This window comes from Felis catus, chromosome A2 (genome assembly GCF_018350175.1).
Source record: "Felis catus isolate Fca126 chromosome A2, F.catus_Fca126_mat1.0, whole genome shotgun sequence".
NCBI classification, from domain to species: Eukaryota; Metazoa; Chordata; class Mammalia; order Carnivora; family Felidae; genus Felis; species Felis catus.
Window position 1 is genome coordinate 56704378 of NC_058369.1, and position 22090 is coordinate 56726467.

General features: G+C 57.0%; 1 protein-coding gene across 15 annotated transcripts in view; it reads left to right on the forward strand.

The window, feature by feature from the left end:
• Positions 1-22090, forward strand: part of IQSEC1 (IQ motif and Sec7 domain ArfGEF 1) — a 689800-nt gene that overhangs the window by 649749 nt on the left and 17961 nt on the right. For 14 of the 15 annotated variants that reach the window (XM_045053194.1, XM_023250063.2, XM_045053200.1 and 11 more), the window contains 8 exons: positions 2728-2850; positions 4374-4540; positions 9238-9377; positions 9867-9896; positions 11384-11509; positions 12726-12825; positions 15345-15506; positions 16350-16526. In XM_045053194.1, coding sequence (XP_044909129.1) covers positions 2728-2850; positions 4374-4540; positions 9238-9377; positions 9867-9896; positions 11384-11509; positions 12726-12825; positions 15345-15506; positions 16350-16526 — 1025 coding nt within the window. Of the gene's footprint in view, positions 1-2727; positions 2851-4373; positions 4541-9237; positions 9378-9866; positions 9897-11383; positions 11510-12725; positions 12826-15344; positions 15507-16349; positions 16527-20983; positions 21981-22090 lie in introns of those variants that run through there. The other variant, XM_045053196.1, reaches the window with a different exon arrangement.

A 22090-nucleotide genomic window follows, 5' to 3' on the forward strand; every position in this document is an offset into this window, starting at 1 on the left:
GATTCGCCTGCTTGCTGGAGCATACACCCAATCCTCCCCTTATCTCTTTATTGCTCTGAGACACAAACGGACGCCCCCCGCGGGTCCATACATCACACCCTGCCACATACGTGTGTGCTTGCACCCTCGGGCACCGTATGTCACACACGGACCCCACGGGCCCCCTGGCACACACCCTCAGCACCTCCATCCCTCTCCAGCAGAGCCGAGCCACTGCAGGGCTGGGGGGTTGGAGGTCTGGGCTCCCTTCCCCAGCCTGGCTACCAGCTGTCCCAACACGCCCTCAGGGCGAGGGGTGGGGAGCCCAGAGAGACCCCCGGTGCCTCCCTCCCCTGCCTCTTTCCTGCCTCTCCTGGCTGGGAGATCTCAGGGTGAGAGTCCAACCATGGCTGACAGCCAGAGCCCTCCCAGCTACTTGGAACTCTGCAGAAAGCCAGGTTTCCAGCTCCCTGGAAACTGCCGACAGTTTGAAAAGCTCGGACCCCAAATCTCTCCATTCCTCCTTGAGACTGCCCTGAGTAGACAGGTACCCTGCGCTTGGACCCTTGGGTCTGTTGTAGTGCAGTTACTGTGCACAAGCCCTGTGTCTTCCCCTCACGCAGGGATCGGGGGATGCCGGGTCTCGCTAACTCCCTCTCTCAGAGGAGGAGCCAAAGCTGCAGAATAGCATGGCACAGGGTGGCTCAGGGCCTGGGGAGCACCTCCAGCCCGTTGAGGATTTTCCTGACCAGGCAGCTGCACAGAGATGTAGGCCAGGAGCAGAAATCAGAGCAGGGTAAAGAGCGGACCGTTAGTAACAAGGGCAGCGCCCTGCATCCGTCCAGCTCTGCCCCACGGGATGAAAGAACAAAGCAAGGGGGGCGGGCTCGGGCCTGCTGGGGCCAGGCGCCTCTGCAATAAGGAAGAGCCTGGCCATGCGTGTTCCCGCCATCTCTACGCTTCCCTGGGAGGAGGCGGGCATCTGCCTGCGGCCTCTTTTTCGGCTCAGGGAAGGGCTGGCCTCGGTGCTCCCCCCATCCCCACACACACACCTGGACTCACGTACACACGTTTGTCCTCATTCGGGCACACGGACGCCCACTTGTACACACAGGTAGATGCGCAGGCACATAGGATGCAGTGAGTCAGGCCTTTGGTGGCAGCTGGCTGTGCCTGGCACTGGGCATGCCCACCTGGGCTGCTTTCTCCCTGCTTGGCATTTGTGTTCCCCCATCAGGAAAAGCCTGCTGCATTGTTAGTGTGGCTAGTGCCCCTCTCTCCCTTTAACCCAGCCTCAGGAAGCAGTCCAGGGGAAAGCAGATGAGGTCCTTAGAGAATTGGGCCTAAGGCTGTCTTGGGCCAGCCCCCCATCCCCTGCCCCCGTTCCTGCATTCCCCCACACACACCCCAAGCTGGCTGCTGGTGGTAGGAAATCCAGGCATTGTTCTTCCCCATCAGAAAATAGCAGCAGCCTGAGGAAGTAGCAATCCTAACCCCACCCCCCACCCCCCACCCCCCACCCCAGGCGTCCAGCTCAGATGCTAGTCAGCAAAATTACTCCGTGTGGCCCCATCCCCCTCCCCCACCTGCTCTGCCTCAGCCTCCAAGGATGCTGCCCCCAGAGCCGTGAGCACTCAGAGAAGTTGGAGGCAGCACAATTTATGCCCAAGCCCATGGCACCCAACAGAGGGAGGGTGGCCCTGGAAGCGAGGACTAGGCCCCCCATGGCCGAGGCCTCTGCAGCCACACCCAGGGTGGCCATGGCTTTGTTGCAAATGGATACACTGGACACCAGAGCCTGCTGAGTGGGTCCCTGGTGCAGACCCCGCCTTCTCTGTTCAGGAAATGGAGCATGCTGTGCTGGGGGGCAGCGCTGGGATGAGTGGAATGAACCAAAACCCGGTTACCAGCGCCTTCTGTCAGCTCTGCCTCCACTCGGCGGATTGGCAGATGAGGATGGCAGAGGTTCTCCAAGATGCCTCTCGAAAATCCCCGGCAAAACCCAGGCACCTCGCCCCAAACCCTCCACGTGGGAGGACCGGCTCAGGGCAGAGTCACTGCCCCGCGAGTTAGCACCCTGGGCCTCTGCTTCCTCCTGGAGAAGATGGGCATGTGCTCCTGGCATCCCTCGCGGACAGCCCGAGCAGACCGGAGCAGTAAAGTCTCGCTTTGTGCCCTGTGGACCGCGCGCCCCGAGAGCCGATTGTTTGTGCCCCTGCGGCCTTTATCAGGAGCAGCCATAGGCTCTGTCTGGCTCCTCTGTAGAAAATCACACACGTAGAGGCGCCCGGGTGGCGCAGTTGGTTAAGCGTCCGACCCTTGATTTCATCTCGGGTCATGATCTTGCAGTTGTGTGAGTTCAAGCCCCACGTCGGACTCTGCGCTGGCAGCACGGAGCCTGCTTGCAATTCCCTCTCTCCGTTGCTCTCTGCCCCTCCCCCACTCACGCTGTCTCTGTCTCTCTCAAATAACTTTTAGAAAAAAGAAAAAATTACACACATAGATATAAGCACTAATGTCTTCCCATAGTTTCAGGGGGGTCTTTGGGCTACATAATCTGAAGTGTTTGCTGATTGGAGGAAGCCGGGCGGAGGACCCTCCTGGACAAGAGGCGGCCGGCCGTCCCGGCTCCAGGCAGCTCCGCACCTGCCCCTGCACTGACTCCCTTTGCGCTCCGCCCCCAGCAGGAAGGCCGGCAGAGGCCCTGCGGGCAGCAGGCGCTGACGTGGCCTTGGTGTCTCTTTCCAGCTGCGTGGTAGACGAGATGGATTTCTCCGCCATGGAGCTGGACGAAGCTCTCCGGAAGTTCCAGGCACACATTCGGGTCCAAGGGGAGGCTCAGAAGGTGGAGCGGCTCATCGAGGCGTTCAGGTCCGGGGCGAGGCAGGGCGTGGGCAAGAGGAAGGTTGCTGGTCGTGAGGCCCAGGGCCGGGGCCCGAATCCCCCTTCACCCCCTCCCCTAAGCAGGGTCAGGTGGCCTTGCCCTTGCCTGGGGAGATGAGGCAGTGGCCCCTTCTGCATGCCAGGGGCTGTGCTGGTTATTGCCAGAAGCAGACTTTTGGACAGTCCGTCTTCCTCCAGGTCCTCATGAGCGTCACTCACTCGTGAGCCCGTGTCCCCATCGTCCGCCCATTCACAGAGGGCAGCCAGTCTCACACAGTGACCCAGAGCACAAGCTGCAGAGCCACACGGCCTGGCTGTAGCACCCGCTCCACCGCTTACTAGCTGTGTGACTTTGCACTAGTGACTTCATCTCTCTGTGCCTCACGTCCTTGCCTATAGAGTGGGGATAACGAAAGCACCTACCCTGGACAGAGTGGAAGGACTGAACCCCTTTGGACGTGTGGGCATGCTTAGCCCATGTCTAGCATGACAGAGCCCACAGTCAAGGGCAGCTACGACCCTACAGTCATTCATCCCGGGACTGTGTGCCCAGTGACTGGGTGGGATCCTCTGTGCCCTTGCTGGGTATGGGACACACGAGTCAGCCACTGACCCAGCCCTCCAGGCTCAGCACCACTGGTGGGGCCAAGGTGGGGAATGAGGACACAATAGGAGGACAACTCTGGGGCCCTGAGGGGGGCGTTGTTCAGGCACTTCCTTCCAGGAGGGCTTCTTGGAGGTGGCGGCACTAATGGAAAAGGCAGGATTGAAGCCCACGTCATCTGAGCTGTGATAGCCACTGCCTTAGTCCTGGCACCCCATGGTTCCTCTTCTCTGATCTGCCCCCCTCACCCAGCTCCCCCTGAAGTCCCCAGTGGATGGGGGCCTCTTGGAGTTTGGGGCAGGGGCGCACATTTGAGGCAATGAGAACAATAAGCAGCATACATTAGTGAGGCTGTTGCTTCAGCTGCTGTAACAAAGATGCTCCAGCAGCCGTGGCTGAAACAAGATGGAAGTGCATCTCCCTCTGAGCTGGCATGAAGGAGGCCCAAGCCGGGCTCCCTTCATCTCAGGGTCCCAGGGAGCAGGGCCAACACCCACCACCACAGGGAGAGGAGTGGGCTCTGCCTTTTAAGGTACAGCCTCGAAGATGCCCACATCCCATCTGCTCTTATCCCATTGGCCAGAACTTAATCACCTTCTGGGCTGCATCCAATCCCGAGGGAGACTGAGGCATGCAGTCCTCGTCCTAAGAAGTCATTGCCAGCCTAAATACAGGTGGGAGATGTAACCAGTGTGAGAAGGAGAGAGTGGATAGAGTGGCCCTCTGCCTGGCAGGTGTTATTTACCCCTGTTTACCAGATGCAGAAACTGAGGCTTATAAGGCAGCACCCGGCCTCAGCCATTAGGTGCCAGGGCCCAAGTGATGGTGGCTGCCGTGCATGAGGGCTAGACCCACTCCCTGTCCTGACTGAAGTGGTCCTGACCCTGCTCCCTCTCCCGGCCCCCAGCCAGCGGTACTGCATCTGCAACCCTGGGGTGGTTCGGCAGTTCCGGAACCCAGACACCATTTTCATCCTGGCCTTTGCCATCATCCTGCTCAACACAGACATGTACAGCCCCAACGTCAAACCTGAGCGGAAAATGAAGCTGGAGGACTTCGTCAAGAACCTGCGAGGTGAGCGGCCCCGGGACCCAGGCTGTGGCATACAGCCGTCCCATACTCTGCACACACACACCCGGCTGGGCATGGGGCCAGGACGGGAGTGCACTGGGCACAGGGCAGCACAAGGGAGCTGGGCTCCAGCGCACCCAGCCATCGCACACAGGGGCCTTGGGCGAGCACCAGCTCCACAGACACGGCACAAGTCATCCTGAAGAGGGCAGACTCCTGTCACGCTCCATGACACACACTGGAAGCATGGACGGAGTGACCTACACCCGGGTCTTGTGCTGTGATGGTTTTAGCTTGTTTCGCAAAGAGGCACAGGGATTTGACAGGTGGGCAAGCTCAGCCCAGCTCGGGAGGGCCAGGCCAGACATGGTCCACAGAGGCCGACGGGGTGATGTGAGGGAGCACAGTCGGGAACAGGGCAGGAGGGGGGAAGCCAGGCAGGGGAGGGGCCAGGCAGAGAGTCTGTGCCACCATCACTGCTGTGCCCTCTCCTACACTCCGTGTTCCTCATGAAACTGACTTGACTTTTTTTTTTATGTTTATTTTATTTTTGAGAGAGAGAGAGACAGAGTGGGAGCGGGGGAGGGACAGAGAGAGAGAGAGAGAGAGAGAGAGAGAGAGAGACACACACACACACACACACACACACACACACAGAATCTAAAGCAGGCTCCAGGCTCCTGAGCTGTCAGCACAGAGCCCGACATGGGGCTCGAACCCACGAATCGTGAGATCATGACCTGGGCCTAAGTCGGACACAACTGACTGAGCCTGACTGACCCAGGCATCCCTTGACTTGCCTTTTGTGTGTATTTTTAAGAGGAACCTTATATAAGCACACTGTAAACAGGAAGACCGTATCATTTGCCACACGTAGGCAGCCATTGTAAAAATGAATTCAGTGGACGAAAACACCCGGCCGGGGCGAGTGGCCCATGTTAGACAGGTGCTAACGGTGGGCAGCAGGAAGGAAGGCCTTCCTGGTGTCGTTGCAGAGGAAAGGAATTGAAAAGGAGACGGCTGTCTCCCAAGTGGCACCATGTTAGCTGACAGCATGTCCTCGTTTACCTGGAGTCCCTGCAAGGAGGAGGAGGGACTATGTCCTTTTCCTTGGGAAACACCAAGCTGCAGCAGACTGAGATCCCCTTAGGGTGTCATATTTTTTTAAAAAAAGGAAAAAAGTTGGTCTGAATCAGGTCCAACTTTGTCAGCTTGTTGAGCTCTTTTTTTTCCTATCCAGTTCTTTAAGTCTTCTGAACTGATGACAAAACTTTAAGTTTTTGATCTTTGTTGCGCCATTTAAATTTCCTATAAAACCACCGCTCTGTCGTCCACTTTCCTGGGGCAGGAAGGCCCTCCCCTCCCCCCGCCGGGGTTTGAACTGTCCTGATGCGCCCCCTGGTGGTGGGTACCCTGCAACAGGCCAGCTAATGGGGTGCCCATCCAGAAGAGTGCCAAGCTGCCCGCTTTTCCCAGCTGGGCTCCAGGACCTGATCAGTCAGGGAAGCCAAGGGGCAGGGCTTGGTTCCGACCAACCAGACGGCCATCCCCTGCCCAGAACATTCATGGTGTGTGGCCCTCTGCTAGATCTCAGGGGTGCTGTGGACCCCAAGGAATTCAGGTCTTAGCTACAGTTCCCAGGAAGCTAAGGAGTCTGGGAATTTTCTTAATGGCAATTCAGCACCAGAGCGTGAGAGAGCAACCAGCAGATGCTTTGATGGGACAGGGGCTGTCTCTCCTCACGGGGCTGAGCCTGATTCTGGTCTTCACAGGGTCCCCCGTGGCCTTAGCGTGTAGGCCTGTGCTCCCTCGCTGCCCAGAGGGCAGGCTGTGCGCTGCGTGCTGTTGGTGACCCCATGCGCTGAAGTTTAAAGGTCTTTGCGATTTGACTCTGATTTTTTTTTTCTGCCTTTAGACCTCACCCACATAATTGGGACTCCCCTGTATGGGGAACAACAGGAGGAGCCTGAAATGATTAGCCCAGAGGAGAGAAGGCTCGGGGAGGGAAGGGTTGCTCAGTCAGATTCTGCCAGTCGGCCACCCTCACATCAGTGGCTTTGTCGTTTGTATCCGGCCTTGCACCCGACCATCCCAGCAGTGGGGGAGTTATCATCCCACTTCTCAGGAGATCAAGCTGTCAGCTGTCTCCCAAGCCTGGACCGTTCCCTCCAAATCCCATCTTTTCAAGCCAGGAACTCAGGAGTGTTCTGTTCAGTCTTCCTTGTGTTCAGAAGGGTAGCCAAGGCAGAGGGAAGGGATCTGCCCAAGGTCACGTCCACGGGGGCAGGACTCTGGTCTCCCACAGCCTGGCTGGTGCTCCGTACCAGGCAGACGTCCAGCTTGGTGTTTGTAGAGGAGACCTTCCCCCCTGCACACACTGGGCGCATTTTCTCTGGAATTCCTCACTCTGGTTCCCCTGGGGAGACCCTCAGCAAGAGTGCCTTTGGAGGGTTGAAGGGTAAGCGGGGGAGGAATCGCTCACCAGCATGGCAGCCAGATGAGTAATGATTTTCTTTTATTGATGTTTGTTTTTAAGTTTTCTAGATTGATTTCTTTTTAATGGCTATTATCCTCACATAGTTTCAAAAAAAAAAAAAAAACACAGAGTAAGACAAGCTAGCAATCACATTCTTTGGTATTTACCCAAAGGAATTGAAAACCCCGTACATCCACACAAAATCCTGCACAGGATGTTTATAGCAGTTTTATTCATAGTTGCCAAAACTTGGCAGCAGTCGAGAGGTGTCGTTCGGTGGGGGAACGGATACATAAACGGTAGTCCATGCAGACAATGGAATATTATTCAGCACTAAAAAGAAAAGAAGCCATGAGAAAACAGGGAGGAACCTTAAAAATGCATACCACCAAGTGAAGGAAGCCAGTCTTAAATGGTTGCATACCATAGGAGGCCAGCCATATGACTTTCTGGAAAAGGCAAAACTATGGAGACATAAGAGATCAGTGGTCACCAGGGGTTGGAGGGAGGAGGGGCAGAGGAGGTGGAGCACGGGGGAGTTTTCGGGCAGTGACACTATTCCACCTGACTCCATGGTGGTGGAGACGTGTCGGTAAACGTTTATTGTCGAACGCACAACACCAAGAGTGAATCCCAATGTAAATTATGGATTTCGGGTGATAATAGTGTGTCAGTGTGGGTTCACTGGTTCTAATAAATATATGACTCTGGTGTGGGAAGTTGGTAGTGGGTGGGGGCTGGTGTTACAGGGAAATCTCTAGGCTTTCCCCTGAATTTTGCTGTGAACTTAATTGCTCTAAAACACAGTTCTAAAAAATAGTCTGGTTTTAAAAAATGTGTGGGGTGCCTGGGTGGCTCAGTCAGTTGAGCGTCCGACTCTTGATATCAGATCAGGTCATGATCCCGGGGTCATGGGATTGAGCCCTGTATTGGGCTCTGCTTAGGATTCTCTCCCTCTCTCTCTGTCCCCCCCTTCCCTCTGCCACTCTCCCCCGCTCTCACACTCTCTCTGTAAAATTAAAAAAAAAAAAAGTATAAACGGTGGTAGCAGAGCCCCTCCCACCCCTACCTGTGTGCCCAAGGCCACACCCTCCCCCTTACAGTTCCGTGTCAGTTCCCTGTGGTCGTCCTCATTTTCCTGGTGGCTGTGTGGTATTCCATTGCACCCATGCAGGGATGGCTTAACCAGTCCCCTATTAATGGGTAAATGGGTGAATCCCAGTCTTCCGCTCTTTGGAAACCATGCTGCCATGAGTGACCTGGTCTGTGCATCATGGCCCATGGGATAAATTTGCCCAGGGCGCAACCAGTGGCCCAGAGGGGCTTTGAGTGTATATTTGTGACCCTCCCACCAGCAGTGGGTGGGAGGCCCCTTCCCACAGCCTCGCCAACTGCGCAGGTTACCAAACCTCTGGACCTCTGCCAGTCTGTGGTCTGAGGACTGGCGTGGGGTTGCGTTTCTCTCTTGAGTGGGGCCGACTTTTCCTCGCAGCAGTTTTTCAGGGTATAGCAGAAAGGGTGCATGCCTGTTGTCAGAACAACCCGGCTTCAAGGCCAGACCCCAGCTTCTGCGCACGTGACGTGGGACAACGGCTGGTGGCGCTGCTCAGGTGCACGGAGTTCTCACTTTCTGGGAACGCACCGCCGCTGCTCTGTCTTCCTCACGAGACCTTCGTGATGTCACCCGTGCTCTTGGTGGCCCACTTCACAGAGGACCCCCAGCGCAGAGACTCGGTCCCACGGCTCGTGAGGGGCAAGGCAAGAACTTAGGCCCACGCCTGTGGGAGCCTGAAGCCACAAACACCAGCTTCACAGCCACCCCCAACCCCGGGCCCTTCCCCGAGCCTTGCTTTCCCAGCTGCGGAATGGAGACGGTCACACCCACCCAGCAGGGCCGTGGTCAGGATTAGCAAGCTGATGTTTATAAAGCCCTTGGAGCATGGCTGGAAGCTGGCACAGCCCTCTGCGTGCTGATCTGGGTGGCTATGCTGGCCTTGTCCTGGCGGAAGGATCCTAGGGCATTTCATAATTGACTGAAGGCGTTCAGTGGCTGTGGGTCTGGAAAGTCTTTGGTTCTGCTGAGGATTGATGAAAGGGATTGATATTCTGATTGGGCTTAGAAACTTGGCAAATCAGGGGTGAGCCTGGGGCCCCGAAGCTGAGCGGTGCCACAGCCACCCAGACCCTAGCCCGCCCTGATGCCTGGCTATTGTCTCCTGCCCAGGTGTGGACGATGGTGAGGACATTCCCCGGGAGATGCTAATTGGGATCTATGAGCGCATTCGCAAGCGGGAACTGAAAACCAACGAGGACCACGTTTCCCAGGTGCAGAAGGTGGAAAAGCTCATCGTGGGGAAAAAGCCGGTATGTGGTGGCCCTGCATCCCTGGCTCCCTCACTCCCACCCACCTCCACTCCATGCGACCCCAGGCCTGCCCCACTGGCATTAGCTTTGGACGGGGGCCGTGATGCCATTTGGAACCTGGCTTCTTCGGGGCATAGTTGGGGTGGGTGGGCGGTTCCTTTAGGTTTAGGGTGGCTCCTGCCTGATATTGGGGGATAATAACCATTGGCCCTGGGTTATATTTAAAGAGAGCCTGAGGCTCTTAAGAAACCAGCCCAAGTTGCGCAGTGGTCCCTTGGTGGCCTGGGAATGCCCTTATCGGCCTTCCCAAGTTCTGGCAGCAAGGAGGTCTCCTGAGCTGTGTGTGGATGTCTGGACAAAGGCTATGGGAACGTGCCTCTGGAGGGGTGCTTACCTACTCGGATGTCATCCCATTAGCTCCCTCAGGTCCCGGGTGCATGCTTTGGATCATTAATATCTTTTCTTGTTTGTTTAATGTTTCCCACATAGATTGGATCCCTGCATCACGGGCTTGGCTGTGTGAGTATCCCTCTGCCTTTACATCCTGGCTGATATCCCGCCCCGGGTTGGGGTTGGGGTGGGGGCGGGGAGGTCCACCATGTTCTGTGTTCACCTCCCTGCATCCCCTGGTTCCCAGATCCACAATTCTGGCTGCTTGAGTTCCTTTCCGGAGTGATAAGAAATTTGATTTTCATAGTTCTCCCAGCCTCGAACCTCTGCAGGCCCAGACTGCAGCCACCTGGGGAGAGTTGTGTACCGTCAGGCCAGGGCAGATGGTGTCCCTCCCTCTCACCCGGCCCGGTTGAGCGCAGAGGCCAAGGCTTGCCTCTGACCCGAGGCACTGTGCCCAAAACAGATGAGGCTGATGGGCCATTGTAGGCCTGCCCACCCAACCCGCCCTCTGCTGCCCACACTCCACCGTCACCACCTTGAGCAGGTCTGCCTGCCTGCTCACCCCAGGAGCAGCAAGGCTAGCCTTGCAGTCACGTGGCACTTTCCTTATGTGTCCATCTTTACCCTTCACCGAGCAGCCTGCACTGCAAGAGTCAGCGTCACAAACCTGTCTGCTCCCCCCTCTTCCCACCTTGCCCTAGAGACAAACCACTAGACACTGCCGTGGCCAGCCCTCACCCACCTCTCCGGCCCCGCCTCCCGCCACCCTCTCCCCTTCACGCTTTTATTCCAAACGATGCCCCTCCCTGAGCACGCCAGCCTGGGCCAAGCCCTTCCTCCCATCTTCCTGATGCGCTGAGCTCGGGCCTCCCACCACCAGGGCACCCGTTGCAGAGTGAACCCTCCCTGCCAGCACATCCCTTTACTAACCTGCTGTCTCCTGCGTGAGCCTGGGTGCTCTCAGAGCCGCCACTGGGCCTCCCCAGTGACTTGTCACCGCAGCCCTTAGACACCATACAGGTTGTACCTGGCCTTGTGAGTGGCTCGGGCTTCGGCAGAGTGGGAGCTCACGTGAACCCATGGCAGGCGTGCTCCGCGTGGAGGCCCAGGCCAGGCCCCACGGGGTGGTGTGGCTGCCGGCCCAGGAGTTGGGGCAGGGAACCATCAGAAGCGTCGGGATTCTTTAGGAGGGGCCTGGAATCCTCTCTCGTCTCTGCACCTTCCCAGTTGTGTGGCTGAGGCAAGTTGCTCAACCTCTCTGTGCCTCAGTGTCCTCATCTCAAGTAGACACTCTGGAGACATCTTTGCCGGGACTAACAGGCTTATGTGTGTGATGGGCACTTTGTGGGGACTGAGAAATCACGAATTCCTCACTGGAGGGGCTCCCGTGTGCACGTGATCCTCTAAGACGTCTGGGACCTGCCTGAAGGAAAGGAAAGGAGGTGTCGTGAGAGGCAGGGACGCTTTCCATGGCAAGGAGTCCAGACACGTCTGCTGTGTGCAGTTGGTGGGAGAAGGCGTTTTCGAAGGCCAGGCCCACAGGCTGGGTTCCCAGTGCACAGGGACTGCAGTGGAGGGGCTGGGGGCTGACGCAGCGCTTCCTCCCCCTACAGGTGCTCTCTCTGCCCCACCGGCGGCTGGTCTGCTACTGCCGGCTCTTCGAGGTTCCAGACCCAAACAAGCCCCAGAAGCTCGGGCTGCACCAGCGAGAAATCTTCCTGTTTAACGACCTCCTGGTGGTATGTAGTTCCCCAGAGCGTGTCGTGGCTGGGACCCGTGGCTCGGGGCGGCCTTGAACTGCAGCTCCGGTCTCCCATCTGGCCTTGTGCGCCTGCGCTTGGGGAAAGGCACCCACGTGCGTGGGGTGGAGGTGAAGGGGATGGAGTCAGCCCCACGGTCTTGGGTTACAAGAGGCAGAATCTAACTCACAGCATGGCCAACGAAAACGGGGCTTCGTCAGCTTATGTAAAAGCCCGGAGGGGGGTGTGGGGCTTCAGCCCCAACTATTTCTAGAAGCTTACACAGCATCAGCGGGACTCCTTTATTAGGCTCTCTGTCTCTCAGCTGCGTGGGCTCCCTTCTCAGGAGCTCTGTCCACAAAGAGATAGTCAGTCTCAGCAGTTACAGGCTTAATCCTGCCCCCTCCCTGCATCCCCGGCCACCAGGGGGATTTTCTTAGGAAGAGTCCGGGCAGAGGTCTCACTGGTTCCCGTGCCCATGCCTGAGCCGCTCACAGGGGCCAGGCAGGTGCAGTGTTGTCTCATTGGCTAAGCCTGGGTCACTGCTCACCCCCAGGAGTGCCGGGTGGCAGAGAGGGGGTTCCCCAAAGGGAAACTGCGGAGCTCTTGCCCAGAAAAAGGTGGCATGGATGGTGGCCACCGGGGATAAAGATGCCCCTGGAGACAACGGGGGGAAACTGTCCCTTGGGTCTTTGTCTCTCCTGCATGCCCCGGGCTTTCTTGCTAGAGGCCCTTGTCCCTGACCCCTACCTGCCTGAGGACCAGCCACTTCTCTCTGACTGCTGAGGTTGGAATCTGGACCTGTGGGTTTCAAGTCTTTGTCAAGAGTCCCTGACCTCAAGCAAGTGACTTTAAATTCCTGAGCCTCCGTTTCCTCCTCCAAAATCTCTCAGGCAGTCACAGAGCTCAGGTGGGGTCCTGGGTGTCAGAGCCCGGCCTGGCGCCTTCGGGGTCGTGTGCAGCGTGGCGCCTGCCACCTCTCTGCTGAGGGGCTTCATCGCCAGCCAGGACGACAGCTGGGATTCACGGGAGCGGAAGCCAGCATCCATGTCAGGATGTGCCTGGACACACAGGCCTGCCCTGCCCCAGAGGCCTCCCGACCTCTGCATTGCTGAGAGGGTTTTGACGTTAGTCTCGGTCAGAATCCCGAGCACCCAGAGTTGCCCCTGAGCGGTGCAGGCGATACGACTCAGCCTCTGTCTCTGGCTGCCCCCAGGTGACCAAGATCTTCCAGAAAAAGAAGAACTCGGTGACGTACAGCTTCCGACAGTCCTTCTCCCTGTACGGCATGCAGGTTCTGCTCTTCGAGAACCAATGTAAGTCCGTGCTGGGGGCCTGCCGTGGCCCGGCTGCGAGTGTGCGTGCTGGAGCACTCGTCCACACGTGGCCGTGTGCCACGTGGCAGAAACGGTGTCACAACTCCCACCTTGTAGTCATGAAGTGCTGTGCTCCCCAAGGATCTCCCCCTGGGGATCTCCCCCAGCTCTCCCACGTGTGTTCCGTATTCCTGCTTCGCCAGCAGAGAGAAGGTTGCAGGCCAGGGGTCTGACGAGCAACAGTACCTGGGGAGAATTTGATAACATTGTACATGGTGGTGATCGCCTTTGCTTTTGCTCCTATGTCTTCTTACCGTGTGGTTAAGATTTTTTTTTAATTCAGGGCAGAGTGGATTTATGCCAATAAATTGTTGCCCGGAAGACACCAAGTAAATGGCACAGGTGATGTGCAAACACAGGCAAACAAACAGGTGCAGGCAAGGCCTGGGGGGCTGTAGGACAGGAGCCCGGTCCTGAGTGGAGAGCCCAGGTGCAAATGCTTCAGGACCTAGCAGTCCCCGGGCTGCATTCCCTTTGTCTGTAAAGTGGGGTGATAGCACCTACCTCGGGGACTTAGGTGAGTCCATACATGAAGTGCTTAGAGCAGGATTTATTCTTAGGTGTTATTGGAGTCTTCTCTGGGTATGAGTGGGCTATGGGGCCTGAGGACTTGGGGGAGGAGCTGACACCCCCACTGACTTTTTTCTGTTGACCTGGTCCTTCTCTGATACCCAAGCCCTTCCCTTTACCTCTCTCCCTCTTTGTCCCGTCCCTGTTGAAGGTCCCTGAGCTGTAGGCTGAGCCAGGCCTCCTGAGATGGGGGGTGAGGGGGAGGTCCTGTTGCCCTGCCCATTCTGCACTGGCCCCAGGGGAGGACCGTTCCAGTCGAGCGTCATGATATCTCCAGCAGCAGGGAAGCCCTCATCCTCCCAGACAGGTTGCCAAGCTACCGTCTGATCTGCTTTCAATCTGCAGGTTGAAAAAGAACCAGGGACCTGTGCCTGGGCCATCCCTGCCTTCCCTTGGTTTGTACCAGGGTGGAAGGTGGCCTCAGGGAGCATGGTGCCACCCCACATCGTCCTGACCGGCAGGCCCTCTCTCCAAAGGGGTGGCGGTGGTTGTGATGCTCCCAGCAGTGGGCCCGACCAGACTGAATCCGCAGGCAGAGGCTGTGCCCTCCTCGTTTTTACATTCCCAGGGCTCAGCCCTCAGCCCTGAACCCAAGGTCCTGGCATAAGCCCAAGAGTCGACACTGACATTTCTATGGGACATGCCTTCGTAGCAGGGATCTCAAAGTGGTAGCCGTGGGTCAGTCGCAGCCCAGTTATGTATTTGGTTTACACATTTTAAAAAATGTGTTGAGCTGATACTTAATATCTAAAATTACTAAAATTGGGGGCACCTGGGTGGCTCAGTCCGTTAAGCGTCCAACTTCATCTCAGGTCATAATCTCACAGTTCGTGAGTTTGAGCCCTGCGTCAGGCTCTGTGATGATGGCTCAGAGCCTGGAGCCTGCTTTGGATTCTGTCTCCCTCTCTCTCTCTTTGCCTCCTCCCCCCTCACACTCTGCCTCTCTCTCTCCCTCTCTCTCTCTCAAAAATAAATAAACATTAAAAATTTTTTAATTAAAAAATAAAATAACTAAAATTTTAGATATTTTTGAGTTTTCTTGAAAACCGAGAAGGTTTTTGCTAGGCCCACATTCCCACGTCATGTGGCTGTCATGGGCTGCACGCTCCTCCCCCCCACCCCACCCCCACTCACTCTGTTGCTCAGTCTCATGTGGTTTACTTCCTACATTTATGGGAACGCACTAGGCATTTGAGTTCCCAGCCTTGACTTAGGTCTGAGCAAAAGTGGGATTGGTGTGTGGACCAAGAACCTCCAAACACCCAGTTGCTGATGCTTGATTCCCGCTGGGGAGAGAGGCGCTACCAGGGGACCAAAGCCACAGAGACTCTGTGAGCTCGGAGGTGGCACCAGGCAGGTCACAGGCCAGAAAGACAGAGCACTCAGCATAGAGTGCATTGGGTATGGGGCGCCCATGAAGCACCCAAGGGAACTGAGGGTCTGGAGGCCACTTGTGAGAGAACAGAGCTCAGTGTGCACTCAGAATTGCCCAGGGAGACCAGATAAGACTCCCCCCCAACACAGGACACTGACTCTGACTCCCGGACTCCACCCCTGGCCATTCTCAGGCTTCAGGCAATGACCAAGGGCCTTGACTTGAAGGGTCTAGACTCCATGACCTTCAGGTTGAGGAAGGATGGGGGCCCTGACCTCTGTTCAGATTGGCCAAATCTGCCCCAGACTTCTGCACAGAACAACACAGACCCAAGTCAGGAGATGGGGATTTCCTGGCAGTCTCTCTGGTCTGCCCTGTGGATGCCTTTCCTCCCTGGTTAGACATGTCTGCTGAGAGCCTGGACCCTTAGACTTAGCATTTTCTTGACCGGCAGAGAGAGTGCAGAGAGCACCCAGGGATCCATGGGTTCTTCTCCTCCCCTTCTCCTTTGTAGACTACCCCAATGGCATCCGGCTCACATCTGCTGTCCCCGGAGCAGACATCAAAGTGTTAATAAACTTTAATGCTCCCAATCCTCAAGACCGGAAGAAGTTCACCGACGACCTGCGGGAGTCCATCGCGGAAGTGCAGGAGATGGAGAAGCACAGGATAGAGTGTAAGTCCCAGGCCCCCTGGAGCAGAAGAGCCAGCAGCCCCAGCATCTCATGGGACTTGCTGGACGCGGCCGTTGGCTCCCATCTGGTGCCAGGGACTCTGGGAGCCCACAAAAGTGAGGTGCCCTGGTCTCACCTGGCCTTCCCACAGCCCTGTGACAGGGCAGCCCCCATACCCGGGCCAGAGGAGGTGGCGTGGGGAGGGCAGCAGAGGCCTCCGCATGAGAGTGAGGGCTTCCGCGGCCCAGGCCCATCCTGCCTGTGGGACCACATGGCATGCCCTGAGAGAGCCTGGTTCCCCCGTCGCCCCACGAGACGAGATTTCCCGGAGATCCGGAGCTGATCTCGTTGCACATTGGTGTGCTTATTCTTCTTTCGTCTTCCATGTCAGGGAAGTCACCACCAAGCCCATCCTGTGGGTTTCACTGGACTTGATTATCATCTTTTCTCTCCTGGCTCCAAGCCTCACTCCCTGGAGACACACAACTACCCCCACCTTTGGGCCCCACCCAAAGGGTGGGCAAGGTCGGGTTACCCCTTGCTCGTCCGCAGACCCAGGCCAGCCAGTTTCCTTGCCAGCCCTCAAGCCTGCAAAGCGACGGTCTTTCCTGCAGACCCCAAGGCCCGTGCCTCTCCAGCCTCCCTTTCAGAGTTTCCTTCTGGCTCCCTTTTGTCAAAGGCAGCATTCACACCTTCTCTTTCTTTCCAAGACAGCCGTGGGCCCTGACTTTTCCTCAGGCCAAACAGATGGCAGCTGGGCGCGATGCCAAGCCTGCACAGAGGGCCCAGGGCCTCCCCCTCAAGGCTGTGTTTCTCTCACTGGTCCCTCGCCCCCTCTGTTTCAGCGGAGCTCGAGAAGCAGAAAGGCGTCGTGCGGCCCAGCATGTCCCAGTGCTCCAGCCTCAAAAAGGAGTCCGGCAACGGGACGCTGAGCCGAGCCTGCCTGGATGACAGCTACGCCAGCGGTGAGGGCCTCAAGCGCAGCGCCCTCAGCAGCTCCTTGCGGGACCTCTCCGAAGCGGGTAAGAGCGGGCCAGGACCCCCCTCCTAGCCCAGCACACGCAGGACTCAGACCGGGCAGCTGGGGCACGCGTTGCGTGCCGGGAAAGGACCGCAGTGGCGGCTGGTGGCGGCAGGGCTCGGACGGAGTGCCGTTGGGTTTCCCGTGACTGTCCCCAGACCGTAGTAGCATCTGACCACACAGAGAGGGCGTCCCAAAAAGGCCAGAGGAAACAGGATCCGGTTGTCAAGGCAGAACAGCCAGGAGGTTACCCCTATTCTCCCTTTCTTCTTCTAGGGGTTTTATTTATTCTTTTATTTATTTTCCGGAAACTGCTCTCACACAGAGCGAGCCAGGCCCCACTGATGGATGTGTCCCTTGTCCTCTGTGCTGCCGCGTCCCTGTGTTTTATGCTGATGAATGAAATGGAGTGAAGCCCTCGAAACTGTGTTTGGAGACCCCCCTCTCCCACTGTCCCTGGTCTCATTTCCCTCACGGAGGTCTCCCTTCCTGGGAAACCCGGGCCCCCATCCGGCCCAGAGGCAGTGGCCGCAGCTGCCCCCTGGATGTCGGGGCAGTGGGGGGAGGGGGGGAGCCCTGGCACAACCGTGGTTTTTGTTACTGTTTCTTTGTTTCTGTGTGTGTTTATTTGCTGCCAGCCTCTTAACCCCTAAGCAAGCAGCACCCCTCAAGCCTCCCAGATTGCCCAGGGGAGGAGGTGTGTCTAGAGTGTCAGAGAGCTTTTGGGGCAGCTCGCCCGGCCGGGTCCCCTGGGCCAGCCGCCCGTGAGTGTTGTTTAGCCTGCTTTGCCTGCAGTGCTGTCAGAGAAGCTGTGGAGGGACAGCCCCTGAAGCCCCCCAGTCACGTCTCAACAGGCAGCTTCTCCTGGGAGGAGGCTCCAGCTACAATGGAGCAGAGGTTACAGGACGTTGTCCCACAGAGGGCACGCGGCTCCGGGTGTCCCGGCTCTAGGAGCCTGATTGCAGGCCCTGGGTTGTCGGAAAAGACCCTCTCGGGCCAAGATCAGCCGCCTCCTCTCCAGGGGCCCGGCAGCCCCCTCCCCTTCTCGGGGCCTCACCCGCCCCACCCTGCCTCGGACATTACCTCGTGGCCAGCCCTGGGCCCCGCTACTAAAAGAGCCCGCTCATGACTCCATCCCACACCTGCCCCACCGGCCGCACTGCCTCCCTCCAGCTTACTCATTTCCCAGAAATTTTTTTCTTTTTTTTCTTTTTTTGAGTTGGAATTTTTTTGTCCTTATTTTGTCCTGTCATTTTTTTTTTCATAGTAAAAATCAGAAATCCATTGCCAGCATGAGGGTTCACCCAGGGTTTCTCAACCCCAGCACCATTGACGTTTTGTGCCAGATAATTCCGTGCTGTTGGAGGGTGCTGTCCTGTGCACTGCAGGATGTTTACCAGCATCCTGGGCCTCTACTTACGAGATGCCAAGAGTATCCTCCCCCCCCCCCGTCATAACAGACAATAATGTCTCCAGAAATTTCCAGGGGTCCTCTGGGGGGCAAAAAAATCACCCCTAGTTGGCAAAGTGCCACGGGTTGAGAACCACTGGTTTTCCCTATGGCTTGTTAAACCCAGCTAAACGTAATTGGACAGCTCTGGGCCTCTGCAGGCTGGTAGCCGGGACCTCTGTTTGGGTTTGTGCAGTGGCGTTAGGCCTGGCCTCTCTGTTCCCTGATGCAGCACCTGGAGGGCGGATGGGTCCCGTCCAGTCCCTCAGGTAACAGTGGCTCTGTTGAAACCGAGGCTCCCAGCGTGGCCAGCCACACCTAGGACTCCAGCTCCTGGGGGTCAGATAGAGCTGCACCCCCAGGCCTGTGTGAGGGACAGAGCGCTGAGGTTCAGCTGCTTTCCTTCTATCATCACGGTTGCCATTGTCGTTTGGACATTCTGAACTAAGAAAAACTCTAGGGATTGAGTCTTCCCAGGAGACCATGTGAAGAATCCTCCGGGAAGGCAGCCCCCTGTCCCCAGGAAGCCTGGAGGGTGTGTTTGAGTCCTGGCAGCTGCCAAGGCCCCAGACTTGGAGCCCTCCACGTGCAGTCTCCAGAGGGAGACCGGCCAATGTCGGCAGCCATCCAGGAAGAGGCTGGGCTCAGCACCCGAAGACGTGCCCCGGACTGGGTTGGAGTGAAGCTCTCCGGAGGCAACGTCACTCTCCCCACCGTGGCCCTCACTAAGAGGGCTGCTGGAGAAGAGGCAAGGCCTCGGGGATACTCTCTCCCTTCGGGAAAGCTAGCGCTCAGTTGTTGGCACGTCACTGCTCTGGGGGCATCTGCCCCGGACCTGCAATCACACGTCATTCCGGGTGACGACACACCTCAGACGTGGATCCTCCCACTCCCCACCACCAATTCTCTCCACACGGTCTTCCTTCGTCCGGGATCCATGCTCATTTCAGTGGCACCAGAGCCCTGTCGGCCTGCGATCAAGGGCCTGCGTGGACCGGGGACACAGGTGTGACTGGGGCCTTAACCCCTGGCCCAGATCAGTCAAGTCATGATGGACACTATCCCCAAGCCCCCAGGGTCCTCCTGCCCCTCCCAGCCAAGCTGCCCAACATCAGTCTCCAGAGAGAGGATGTCTCCCAGAGGCCATGGGACCTGCCTGCACCTGTCATTGCTCCGGGGCCTAGCCAGAGACCTGCCATGTTCTGCCCCAGGGAACCCGGGAAGCCCTCTCAGGGGAGATTTGATGGCTCCTGGTGGCCAGTGTCCCAAGCAGCACCTGCTCAGCCTCCAGCATTATTAAGGACCACAGGGTGGGACCCTGGGTTGAGAGCCCTTGCTGCATTCTGTGCCGATACTGAGAAGCAGAAGAAGGCTGTGAAGAGCCATGCTGGGAACTCCTTCCAGATGTGGTTACTGATCCTGGCCACGGTTGGCCTGGCAGGGCCTGATCAGGTTCTGGGAGAGGCACTGAGCGGGGCAGGGCTCACCTGTGGCTGGTGCAGGACCCCCCCCCCACCCCCCCAAGAGAGAGGGAGCGTAGCAGGAGATAGAATGCAGGTGAGGGATAGTGTGGGTGCATGGGCGAGAGCCACTTTCCCAGCATGCTTCACCTCCATTAGCACATGATGTGCACCTGTGTGCACACACCCGGCCACAGGTCTATAGCGAGCAGGTGTCTGTGGGGTGTGCCCATGACTAGGGGCTCTGGGACTGGACTGCAGACAGCAGTGAGGTAGGGATACCTCACATCTCATGCTTATTTGGGAAGTTGAAAAGATAGATTCTGAGAAACTTAGCATCATTCAAAGACATCCAAGTTAAAACTGTCCTAAGTCTTGGCCCACTTGGGGGCAGGAGGAGGAGGGTTTTGTTGTACTTCAGGTCAGATACCACACAGAGCCCCCAAACCTAGCTCCAGGCCTGGCCTAAGTCCCCTTGAGAGAAGTACATCAGTCGGAAGACATTGCTGGGCACTGGTGGGGCGGGCTGGCCTTCCTGTGTCCCTGATTTTCAGTTAGGGGAGCCCTCTAGGCTTCGAGGGGCCAGAGAGCTGATTTTAAAACCGCAGAGATGGGGCGCCTGGGTGGCACAGTCGGTTAAGCGTCCGACTTCAGCCAGGTCACGATCTCACGGTCCGGGAGTTCGAGCCCCGCGTCAGGCTCTGGGCTGATGGCTCGGAACCTGGAGCCTGTTTCCGATTCTGTGTCTCCCTCTCTCTCTGCCCCTCCCCCATTCATGCTCTGTCTCTCTCTGTCCCAAAAATAAATAAATAAATAAACAAATAAACAAATAAACAAATAAATAAATAAATAAATAAATAAATAAATAAATAAAACGTTGAAAAAATAAAACCGCAGAGACAGCAGAGATCTGACTTCAGCATTTCTGCATGGTGCCACAAGATCCCGAGTATCTGATGCTCACGTCTACCCTACTCAGAGGAAGGCACGTACCCATTTCACAGACACAGAAACTGTGCTAAAGAATCAAAGGAGTGCCAGGTGGGGTTACCTCTTCAGCCAAAGAGCCTCATTCTGCTCTATGTCCCTGGACCACTGTGTTGGGACAAAAAGCAGGAAGGGAAGATGGCCAGCCTCTCTTCTCATACGAGCTGAAAGATGAGGATATGTGACGACCCTCATCTTTCTTCCAGCTGGGAATAAGGGCCAGGTCCTACATGGTTCTCCCTGGTCCTCAGCAACTGGTGGAAAACACTCTTGCCCTAATCTTCTGTGTGGCCCTGTCCTGAGCGAGCTCTGAAGCCCTCTCACACATGCCAGAGTCCAGCAAAGTTCCCAGCTGGGACTCAGATTTGGGGGTTGGCAGGCCAAGCAAAGGGACCGAATGTCCCCCGAGTCCACTGTTGTATGCCCAAGATCAAGGCTCCGTCCCAGTACACTCAGACGCCACGGTGAGGCCTGAAGGACCCACAGACCCACTCTCTACCCCCCGCACAGGGCCAGCTTCTTGGCCACAGAGAGGCGCATAGCAGCCTTTCCATCTTTCAGGCTCCTGGGCTCACTCAGCCTGCATTCCACTCAGAAGACAGCATGGCCAAGCTTCCCAGCCCCAGAGGTGGACAGACAGACCTGGGTGTGAGTCCCGCTCGCTCACTGTGGAATTGGACAGTCGGTCCATGAGCCTCAGCCTCCACCTCCTCCTCCTCCTTGGCACAAAGGGACACTTGTACTGCATTGCTGCGGGGCGTGACCAAGAACAAATGTGTTCGGCTCGTGGCCAGGGCTGCACAGGTGGAAGCCTCCAGAACATCAAGTGGGCGGCCCCTTCTCTGTCCCCTCTTCCTATCTGCTTTCCTGAGGGCTGGACAGAGACCGGACCCCGAAGCTTGGGCACCTACCATTCTTGCCAGCCTCAGTGTCCTGCAGGAATCCATGGAGAGGGCCTCCAAAAGGACCCCGGAGGCCAGGCTGAGCCTTAGGCCTCCAGAACCAAGAAGACACAGCCTTCCTGTAACACAGCCAACGTATATTGAGTGCCTACTATATGCCATGTGCCGGGGGGTAGTAGAAAGCCATTGGCAGGCAGCGCTCACAGCTGAGGGAGCACTTGTGGCATCCGGAAGGGCGGTACCCGCAGAAGGGAAGCAGGACGCTGGGCTCTCCCAGCAGACCCTGACCCTGCCTCCTGCCCCTGGCCAGGGCACTGCACAAACCAAACAGTTGGCTCCAGAGGCACCAGCACATTTGAGCTCCCCAGAAGGAAAAGACAGGACACCAAGTTTAGTTTCCTCCTAACCATCAACCCCACCCTGCCTGCAAGGGGGGAGATGTATATGTATGTGTGAATATGCATATACATATGTATATGAAATCCACGCAGTCAGGGCCGCACAGGACCACATATTGTTTGTTTTGAGCCATTGGAGAAGCTGCCCCTGTCCCATCCCCTGCTGGCAGGTGGCTGAAGCACAGGGCATCTGGCCCCCGCTGTGCACGCTCCCCAGCCCACCTGGAGGCATCCCCCCACCCCACCCCCCAACAACAGACTGCCAGTCCAGGAGAAGGGGTATCAAGTTGGGGCTGGTTGAAAACGAGTTTTTTTCTTTGAACTCCCCCTCCTTTTTTTTTCTTTTTTTTTTTTTTCTTTTGAAACTC